At 41.7% G+C, this 11,482-nt stretch overlaps 1 protein-coding gene across 4 annotated transcripts in view; it reads right to left on the bottom strand.

Moving 5' to 3' along the window:
- elavl4 (ELAV like neuron-specific RNA binding protein 4) overlaps nt 1-11,482 on the bottom strand; it is a 77,745-nt gene that overhangs the window by 61,620 nt on the left and 4,643 nt on the right. The window contains exon 1 of one of the 4 annotated variants that reach the window (XM_087172820.1): nt 999-1,285. The exons of the other annotated variants lie outside the window; for them this stretch is intronic. Within the exon in view, the coding sequence (XP_087028946.1) occupies nt 999-1,007 (9 nt within the window). The 5' untranslated portion in view covers nt 1,008-1,285. Of the gene's footprint in view, nt 1-998; nt 1,286-11,482 lie in introns of those variants that run through there. 4 annotated transcript variants of the gene reach the window in all.

Consider the following 11,482-nt stretch of genomic DNA (forward strand, 5'->3'; position numbering starts at 1 on the left):
ACCCCCCACCCCTCTCCCCCACCTCTCTTTTAGAGTCTGTGATTGGCTTCCTGGCTTGCCTGTCAGCCCTTGGCCTCACCTCCCCTTCCCTCAGTGTTAACGCCTTCGCTCTCTGGCTGGCTCTGAGCCCTTGTCGGCACACGCCAGCTTCAGCCTGGTTTGGCAGAGAAAAGGCTTTCAGAGTCCCAGCAAAGCAATCAATCGCTGCTGAGGTCTGTGCTTGAGTGAGCCGGGCAGAGCAGCGCGGAGCAGAGCTCTTGGAGAGTGATTGCAGCCTCAGGCACTATGGTAATAGGATGCCTGCGCAGCACTGTGTATAAATTAGCTATTACTAGGTACATGTTAAAATCCCCTGTACATTTACATGAGTGTGTATACAGACTAACTCATTCTCCCTCACTCCTTGTCTCTCTCCCTTACACACACACACACACTTTTACACACACTTGAGGGACCATCCAACAGTTTTGTCTTACAAAATAATGAGTGGGGTCTTTAAGGAATTGTAGATTAGATTATTTCTATTTTTATATTTATTTTTCTCCAACTATGCCTGAATACGTCGTTTCAAAATAAAACACACACACAAGCAGAATTCGACTCCAACAACAGTGGCTGCTTCTTTAGTAGTTCATCATTTCCATATGTTGGGCTTTAAATCTAAAATCAGAACGAATTTATGCACAGAAACGCTTGGACAGTCAGTACACACCTGGCCATACAGGTGTAGCCGTGAATGCTATATAGTCAACTGTTTTTAAATTATCGGATTATCGGTAGTGAATCATAAAGGTAAGGTGATTCACTGAAAGCGGTTGTCAGTATGTAAGCTGTAGGCATAAAAAAGAAAGAAAAAGAACAGCACGGCGCTACCTGTCTGCTGCTGCAGTACCCTATATGGCTCCATTAAAATAAAGCTCAGATGGCGGCATAATGCAGGCATAATAAAGAAACAAACAAGTGCGACAGAAAATGTGTGCCCCATGATATCTACTCACCATGACCATTCTTGTGTCGGTGTGACGGGCGGTAACGGTGTTCTCGGCGGACAAACTGTAAAAGCCGGTGAAGTGAGGGAGGCGAAGCGGATAGAGTAGCAGCGGCGTGCTTCACAGGATGAATGGACCGTGTAGTGAGTCTAGCGGAGCCAAAAACTAAACAGAAGCGAACCAGTGGGTGTCGACAACCTGCAGCCCTGTCCCGTGCGAGTGGAAACACGCTTGCGCTTGGTAGAGAAAAACTAAAACAAAACAACCGGGCGAGAAAAGAGAATCCACTCAGAGGAAAAAATTCAGCGCGAACACCCCCGCTATCTTTCCCCAAAAAGCCATTTATGGCATGTCCAGTCATCTCACTCGCGGTCTCCCATTGGCTGGGGAGGTGCGGACGGGGCGGTGCGCTCGCGGATGCGAGTGGAGGAGGCAGGCTCGTGTGGTCCACGACGTGTGGAGCAAGGAAGCATCGTGAGCAGAGGAAGGCACCAGAAAGCAGTTAAGGTGACTTCATGTTCATGTATGCACTTAATTATCCCTCACCTCAAGGATAATAATTATGCTTGAGATCAACATACGCTTAAAATCGTGCACGGAGATGTCTCGTGGTTTGTAACCGCGTTCCTATATGTCTCTCTTTATGTCATTAAGCACGTACTGCTCCTTTTAAAGCAGCTGATCATTTTAGACTTGTGCACCATGGGTAGCAGGGCTGAAAACGACCTATTTAATCAAGTGCAACTATAAAATTATGACTTGTTTGATGCTGTTGCCAATTATTCTAACAAATTATAACCTTCACAAGAGTTTTTGTATTTTTTAAATTAATATTTATAAAAAAGGAGTTTCTCCATGCCCAGCAGCAAACCTTCCTCAGGTCGATTTTGTCCAGCTGGCCTCTATCTCAGGCAGACAAGAAGAGGGAGCTCTTGCTTCCTTTAACACAGTTACCTGGCAGGCAGCAGCACTTGGCTGTACCTTCAAACATACACACATTCAGACACTGAACATACTGAAATGCATGATGGCCCACACCCTACTTGATAAGCACACATAAGCATATTCATGTGCACACGTGCTCTGTCTGACAAATGTTCTGATACATTCAAGCACCTGCTGTTGATATAAGCACATCCTCTCATTTTGTATATGACTCTGATATTATCTTTTTACTTCCAGAAAACAGATGAAAACATCACCAGTTTTCCCAACACGTGATCATACTGCTTCCTTTGTGTTCAACAAGCCAACAAGAGGCAGCCAGAGAGTCAGCTCTTTCTCTCTTGCCGCTTTGTTTCAATTAGCATTCAGCTGTGCGAGGCCTGGCAGAGCTAATGTAACGAGTGGACATCCATTAAGCTCAAAGAGGTTTCTTCTCTCCTTCCAGCTCAAGATACATCCTGAGGTACAATCGCACTTTATTTAGATGTGCCACTGGCATGTGATAATAATCTATCACTAAACGGTTTAACGCAATATTTACAATTGTTTTAAAGCGGGGAAATTCCTGGTTATGGTTACATTTTACAGATTATTAAAAAATAGAGTAATCGCGTAGTTGAAAGAAAAAAATAATCTGCAACAATTTTGATCAGTGATTAATTGTTTGAGTCAACTATCAAGCAAACTGTTGGTCAGACAAAAAAAAAAAAGATGTCACCTCGGAATCTGTGGAATAGTGATAGACACTTTTCACTATATTATCACATTTTATAGACTAGATGAGGATCAGATTATAATAATGGAACAAGATAGATTGATTGATAATGAAAATAATCATTAGCTGCCAAGTTACAGTTTGTAAAACATTTACAGCACCTTTTGTCACCTTCTCACACGGTTGAGCAAAACAGCAAACTGATATTCAAGTTCCCATCAAAACATCAGACTCAGTGTGAATTGCTAGCATCTCAATAGTGGAGTTAAATGATGTCCCGTGTACCTCATTAAAGGTCCTGCTGTGTGTAGATATAATCTATTGTAATCCCCTATTGTGAAGAAAGGGTGTGATGCACCATACAGCATGTGTACTCCACACTAATATTTATGGTAGGTGTATTTATACAAATGTGAATTGTGAATTTCAACCACATACTCGAGCAGCTACACAAATTAGCTCCCAGATGAACACAATGAAAAAAACCCTGTTAGTAAAGAGGAAAAACAGGAAGAACACAGAGGCAAAAAGGGAGCAGCGAACTAAAGCTCCCCAGTCTCTCCACTTCACCCCTGACCTCTCCACCTGTCTGGTTAGCTAAAGTTAGCTAGCTAGCCTAGCGGAACCATGTGCCTGACATACTAATGAGAATCCTCACTACGCCTTCAATTAGGCCTGAGCAGTACACATACACACATACACACACACAGGGGAAGATGGGCTGAACAAGCTTGCTATTGTTTCAGATAGAATAGAATATGATGGCACTCGCAGTCTGGAGATTTGTCCCGATCATATACTGTATATAACACAACAGAGGGAGAGTACTGTAGAATGAAACACAAAGAAAATGAATTAAAATAGAATGTGCATCTTTGTCTCCCTTTTCGTCTGTTACATGCTTCCGTATCTTTTCTGCCAAAGAGCGGACAGAAGCAACATTTGCAGCTGAATAGTACCATCAACAAACCCTCAGTTTCCTGTCCATCTTTTATCCTTCTGCTCTGACCTTTTGGGTGTAATAAAGGCTTTGGGTTGGACCTGGGAAAAAACATTCCCCATCTCACTGCCTGTAATATCCCCAGTCAGGTTTTTATTGTTGCTTTTTAATTTCTCACTGTAAAGAACTGGCAGGTAGGTCAGTGGCCATGCCTGAATCACAAATCACGCCTGTATTTTGTTTTTGTATTCTGTCATCTTCTAGCTGTTGACGGGCAGAGGCAGTTAAAATGTGGGGTGAAAACGGAGGGAGATCATTTTCTTATTTCATAAAAGACAGTGTTTTGAGGTTGCTTTCTCCCTCTGTAATATAATCCAAATAACCTTTTCTCTAAATGAGAATATGATTTGAAAGTGAAAATAGTCTCTCACAGTTGTCTTGCTCGGCGTGTCATTTTAGTAAATTGCTCTACAGGACCATGGTTTTACAAAGCAATGAAAGTGACTGCCGCTACTCAGTAAATTAGCTATAAACACAATCTGCTCTTTGCAGCGCGTTGTGTTATCGAGTGTGAGTGTCTGTCTGTGTAGTTATGATATACAGACACATACCAAAGATGGAGCCATGTTGCTGCCATGTCCTAGTTAAGGATACACACTGTGTATTATAAAAACGCGTATGGACAGATGGAGGGAGTGGTTGTGATATTTAATCAAGGACATCCATGCTGAGATACTTTACAGTCTGGATGTTAGAGATATTGCACTGTCGCTTACTATCTTGTGGAGTAGGCCTCTCTATACTGTAGAGTTTATGTCTGTGAATAAATTAAATAATGAATAAATGTAAAACTGTCAAATAAGTAATTAATGGTACTGACTACTCTTTTGTAATGCCATTCCTATTTTGTCAGACTTTGCACAAAAAAAGTACATGGCGTTGATTGGATGTGTTATTTGGCCGTTTAGATGATGACTGATGCTAAATAGTTTTTGAGGAGGTAAATGATATTTCTTTCCTCTGCAAAAGTTTTGAAAGTTAAAAAGCTTTTGTGGCTTTAACCCAGGAAGGCCAGCCATACTGTCAGCAATGTGAAACCCCATCTCACCGATTGCCTCTGGCTCACATCCATAAACACACACACACACACACACACACACACACACACACACACACACACTCATACAAAACTGAATCCATACACACACACAAACACGTGCATGCACAGACTTTCATAACTGACACCACAAAGACAAAAAAACAGCATATTGGTTCATGAAGTGCGACACAGTCCTCCACAGTGACTGCCGTACAGCCGGAGTTTTAAAGGGCTGGACCCCAGAAGTGTGCTTCAGCCTGTGTTTCCAGCCTGCTAATTCAGAGAGCAGAGAGCTGGCTAATTGACATGAACTCCTCCTGCCCTCGATTCTGCCCTGTCTCTCCACCCTAAACCCCTCCTCGTCACAGACCTTAATGGATTAACTGCAGGCTGTGTTGTCCCTCTTAGTCTCTCTTATTCACTCTGGTTCTTTTACACAAACTCACGATGCTGTTGCTCTGCCACGCCCTAAAAAAAAGAATCAGTTTGAATCCAGGCTTGAACAACTATTGAATATACTGGTGGCACAGTACTGCACATACACACTATACTCCGGTAGCAGCCAACGCATAGTATTCTGATACCAAGTGTGAAAGAGCAGGTAAAGAATAGTGTACGCGGTATAGCAGGTTTGAATATGCAGTGTGCAGACAGTGATAATTGTGGATGCTCTCAGTTTGAGTCTTGTTAACTGTCAGACGCAGTGTTTCAACACCTGTCTTATGTTTCACTCTGCATAATAAGACTTCTATTTAAAGGAGGAGAAGTGAAGATGCCAGCAGAGGTGTTACCTTAAAGTGCTGGAAGAAAATACCTTGATTATTAACAAGAGAAGGAAAACTTGTGTTTTGCAGCAAAACTGATCTTCGCAGGTTCAGAGCAAATTAATGCAACCAATGACATAAGACGGAAAACACAATCTGAAACTGAATTATCCCAGCTGCAGTGTATGGCAACAGCACTGTACCCAAAAATGAAAACAATAGTGTAACAGAGCTATGGAGACCAACACATTATTTTTCAGGCCCTGTTGATTTCAGTGCAAAATATCACAGCAGTCTATGCAGTAGAGCAGCCTAATACATTTAATAGACCAGAACACACTCCTCAGTATGCCACGGCTTACTTAGGCTCTTTTTGATTTGCCCTTGAAGGATAGATTTAGTTGCTCTATTGAAGTTCTGGCAGTAGTAGCATCTTGCTGTGCTACTCAGACTGATGATCGCCTCTTTCCTGGCAGGTGTCCACCCTCTGCCGGTAACAATCAACAAATGAGAATCACAGCCTTCAACTTGCCTGTCTCCCTGCCCAGCGACAAACTCAGCATCACTGAGTCTCAGACAGCAGACAGCTATTAACACGATGCGGCTGTATCTGGACAACAATGGGCGGTTTGGACTCAGTTGACTTTTGTTGTTTGCTTTCAGTGTTAAGACCAGGGGCTTCATTTTCATGAATCAATGGCGCACACAGTGTGGATACTGATTTTGGTAATTTCATGGTCAGAGGCGCACAGTGCACCTGCATTGCTGTTGTACGTTCAATCAAATCACCTCTTTTCTTTCTCTTCAAAAGCAAGGTGCTCTGTGCCATGGTGCTCTGACAATTTCGTAATGGAGGGAAGCAGTTGGGAGTGGTTCATCCACAAAAGCTGATCCTAAGAGAACACTGATGTCCTTAAGCAGGAGCAGCAGAATCACCACAACGGCACCTTATTTAAACTGCTGAGAGTAAATGATGTTAAATTATCATGGGAGCCAAGTCGAGTTCACAGCCAGTCACTGAAATACTTAATGGGTGAAGATGAGAAAAAAGCCTGTGTGCACAAAAAAAAAAAAAAATCTCAATTTACCAGTGCAAAATCATATCCTGACACTGAAAGTATGCCCTTTGGATTTGTAATAAAATATCTGTCTGCACAGTTTTTGTAGCTGTGGTTAAATATGCTAATTATCTAAAGTCCCAAATCCTACAGTTAGGCAAGAAAATCAGATAATTTGCTCATTATTTCAAAGACATAGATATTAATTCCTACATTTTTGAGCCATCGTGCTGACAAACTAACTAAAAGGCGTGAAAACATATTAAGATGAAAACTGAAAATGCGACATTAATTACTGAGCTATAGTTTAATGCTTTGGGGTCATTGTTCCTGATGTTGATTGTGAGCAAATAAAAAAGCTGACATTTTGCTTTGGATAATCTTTTCACTTGGAAAAACTAGCAACTAAATCCTACACAGGCCTGCCATTCTACAAATGTATGCATTCAGGGTACCCAGAGACGGAGAGTGGATTCCTTGAATGGCATGTTTCTTAAACATACACTATATTAAAGACAAGTATTTTGGTAGAATTTAACTAATCTAGTTGAAGCTTTCATCCTACACCCTCTTCCCTCCGTGTCAGTGGGCATGATACACCGTCAGCTTAACCCCTGCCTGTGTCACTCTCCCTGGTAGAAACTCCTCAGATCAGAAATGAATTCTTCATGCTGATCCCGGAAGAAGGCTGTGCTGCATTTGTCACAGCCACTTTCTTCCACTTTAACTCAAAGCTGTTTAGTATGGCTGGAGCTTTGCAGACTGCAGAGATGTGACAGGGGGTTGTTTGAAAGCTCAGGCTGAACGCTCTGTCTCTATCTGTGGAACAGGGAGCGAACGCTTGTTCACTCTCTGTGTAAACTCACTCCTCTTTTGTAGACTTAATTCAAAATAATACTTAGACAGCTGCTTCATCCGTGTTTTGAGGAAACACACTAGAAAACACTTCATATTTACACATATACAAAAATCAGAAAACGAAGGTATAAACCAGAACACATTAGTTTATTTCATATTTTCCTATAAGCAAACACGCTGGTTTTTTTTTTTTAAATCGAGGAGATAATGTTGGGTCTTTGAGCCTTGTGGAGGTGCCCAGAGAGGCTTAGCTATGCATTGGCTGTTGAGTCTGGCATGTGTTCTGGCACTAAAAGTGTATTCTCAACAGGACTCTGGTGGATTAGTGTCCATTTGGACAACAGAGTGGTCCGCAGCATGGGGTGACATTCAACTTCAGCAGGCCAGCAGCTCACACAATGATCATGAAGTTTGGTCTGGCCGTTAACTGTCATCGATGTGTAGTAAATGCTATGGCATCTGTTTATTATATTTGGAGTTGATTGAGTTTCAAAGGTGTGCATGATGACTTGGATGTCACACTGTTTTTAATTTTCTATTGTTCTGCTGTTGTAGTCGAAACCCAAAGCGTGAAATAAAGCAGTGGTCATGCTACAGTGTGGTGGGTCAGTTGATCATGGGGTATAGCGGCGGGCTTTGGGGCTGGGGGGACGGCAGCACGTATTGCGTTTGATCCCGGTCGGGGTACATCCATGCTCACAGGGTGACTGCTGTGGTCCATCTGGTAGAGCCTTTAATCACAACTCCCCCCACTTACACACACACACACGCACTCACACACTTTAGTAACAGAGAGCACACAGAGCATCCCACACGAGATTCTTTGGACTGCGGCTCACAGTCAGACTTTTTTATTTCTATTATTTATTTTAGTTATTTCTGTAGTCACGCATCTCCCTGCAGAAACAAGCCCTGTTTTCTTCTGTCGCAGAATCTCCTACTCTGACCAAAAAAGAAACGCCACCTACCATCTGTAATAATGACGTCTAAAACCTCATCAGAAATCTCACACTATCAGATCTGCATAAATGGCTGCACCGTGGCTTTTGATAAGGAATAACCTTTTAGAAATGAGACACATCCAGAGTCCTTCACAGGGCTGGCCTACAGCATTGTGGACCAAAACATGCCCACGCTGCACAAATCCAGCTCTCCAAATGTCACTTCATGCTTAACCGCCCTTTCTCATGCTTGAAGAAAAGCAAGTGGGCAATGCACAACGAGAAAAACTCCACTGGGTTTTAGTGTAAATGCCTACATGCTTAGAGACATGTTTCGATTATTTTGTGTTGCTGAAACATTTAGCTGATTTAAGAGGGAAAAAAAAACGTATTTCATAGAAAAAACAAACACTCTAGAAATTATTTTCCACTACGAAAATGCCAAGATATTGCGTGGGCTATAAAAGGCAGCAGTTATGTTATGAGTAAATGTACATACACTGCATAATCTTACATTCAATTAAGCCAAGACAAACACATTAACATCTACACAATATTCTCTTACTCTTACAGGAATAAGTTATAGTCAAAATAAAATCATGTATTCCTGTAAATTAGCTCACATTACAGTGTAGTCAACAATGTTTTGGCTCAAGACAGACTCCATGCTAAAGCGGAATGCTGCTGTTAGAATACATTTATTATTAATGGGAGTGAGGGGTTAGCAGATAATGATGATGCTGTTGTTGCATTTCTGGCTTGTGTAGAGGAACCACTTAGTGTTGGCCTCCCCTCTGACAAAAATAGTATTTTAATCAATTTCCAATATCTTATCCTGATTTAGCTTCCCTTTCATGAACAGCTCTCCTACTTAAGACAATCAATTGAAAAGAAAAATCTATCGCACATTTAAAACTACTTTCTGAACACACAGAACACAGAGGCCCCAATTACTAGACACCTCCCAGTGGAACCAATGGCCTGCTACTGTAACTTCAATGGTCACTCCCCGGCACTAATGCACAAGTCAGCCATACATCATTTATTCATGGTGACAGCAGATACTTTGCCTCATCCCCGGCAATTAGTGAATCAATAAAAATGCATTGACTTTGATACTATCAGTTCTGAGAGGAGAAAAAAATAGTGTTGTTCATCAACATGCCAGGATCTCAGACGCAGACAATCACTCATGGATCGGCAGTGTTTTGTCAGCTCAGCATCAACAGTCACTGAGCTGACAACAATAAGGCGCATTTCCTCACAACACTGCTCTTAAAATGACTGCCGGTATCGCCAGGTCAGGAATCGTCACCTACAAAATGGGCGTCTGTTCCATATAATATCTCGAATTTAGGTTGACAAAGGGGCCGTAAGCTATAAATTTTAATTTTTGAAAAGAGGCGATTTAAGGTTCTTTCCTTCAGCAGGTTTTGTTTGCATTATGAATTTGTGTCTATTGTGAAGGAGATGACTAAGCTGAAGCCATCTGAGTGAGATTATCACAGACACAGACAGGTCAGTAAAGGGCTTGCTCTGGCTAATACGTCTTTTGTCAAGGTTTATAAGGCTGACATATCTACAGTACATGGTGATATCACTGTCAGTTTTATAATTAATTCAGTAAATCTGCATGATCCAGTACATACACCTCAGAGCGCTGACCTGAAATGACATTTAGATTCAGTCAAAAAAACCTGTGAATTTCACTTCACTGTCAAATAGTAGATGAGGCTTTTTTTTCTATTTTCTATAATTTTCCATGTTAATGTTTGTTTGCAAATAGCAAAATATGAATAAGTCACCAGATTTGACAACACAATGCTGCTTTCTCTCCAGTGCTGTCTGTTTCATTATTCTCTCTCTATTTATCCTTTTAAGCCGAGTGAAATAACTGCAACTGGATGTGAAAACATTGTCCAAGAGAGGCAACAAATCTGTCCCTGAAATTAAATGCTTTTTGTACAAAGCAAAAGAGCAGCATTGGGATTTTTTTTTTTTTTCAAATTAAAGAAGAAAAATGATCAGCGGGAAGTGAGATTATTTTGTTCATTCAACCTATTGAACAGCACAAATGTAGCCACTGACTTGAGGTAACTCCCTAGCACAATTCACAGGCCCAACACGAATATATGTAATCCAGGACTACATAAACTGTGGTAATTATGTATGCTTGCATGCTTTTGCATTATGGATTTTATTATCATTTTGTACAAACTGCATATGATTGGAGACTTTAATGAAACCTGCATATTGTTTATTTTTAACAGATTATAATTGAAATCTTCAGCCTGTTTTATTGCTGCGTTTATAAACATTATCATCATCTTATATTTAGCTATGTTAATCCATGTATTAAAAGACCTGTCAGTCACTCAGCGTGGGAATAATAGCAGGTTCAGATCTTCTGCTTTGGTGTTTTGGTGGTGGGGGCGACCCTTTTATTTACTGCTGGATTATGGGTTGTGCTCTTCGCCCACCTCTATAATAATTACTCAGTGTTTGTTTGTTGAAATGATATAATCAGCGTGTTACTGCTGTTTTGTCATGAATGTCAAGACACATTCAGGAGTTCACAGAGTCTCCAGACCATCTGAGCCCTGCCTCGTGCCATTATATAGGTGATATTACCGGTCATTTCTTTCAGGTCAAAGTCCCTGAACACGGAAAGGTGACCTTTGGCTGGGCGTGGGCGCACGTGTTGATGCAGCTGGCTGTTCTGGGAATATTCTATTGTTTATGGATCACATCAACATCTCCAGCCTTTTTTATGTCTCGGCTACAGTGTCGATGGGTATGAAAAATAGGTAATGATCAAAAACATGGTAATGTGCGATGAAATACACACTAAAAGGCACCCTGCGGACAGACTAAATTGCCGGGTTGGGTGTACACACACAAAAAAAAAAAGGACTCACAGAGAGACGGAGACAGAGAGACAGTGAGGAGAAAGAGAGAGGGAGCTCACTTAGCTTTACAGTGTGTGCGTGTGTGTGTGTCTCTGTGCATGAGCCTGCAGACACCTGCTCCATTCTGCAGTGATGGCTCCCAGCGGGACACAGGCTCAGCTGCTGATCACTAGGCCCTCCCTGCAGCACTGGTGGCCAACACACACACACACACACACACACACACACACACACACACACACACACACACACACACACACACAC

This window comes from Seriola lalandi, unplaced genomic scaffold, assembly GCF_002814215.2.
Source record: "Seriola lalandi dorsalis isolate HSWRI2012SDOR001 ecotype SW California unplaced genomic scaffold, Sedor1 jcf7180002053835, whole genome shotgun sequence".
In the NCBI taxonomy this organism is placed as follows: Eukaryota; Metazoa; Chordata; class Actinopteri; order Carangiformes; family Carangidae; genus Seriola; species Seriola lalandi.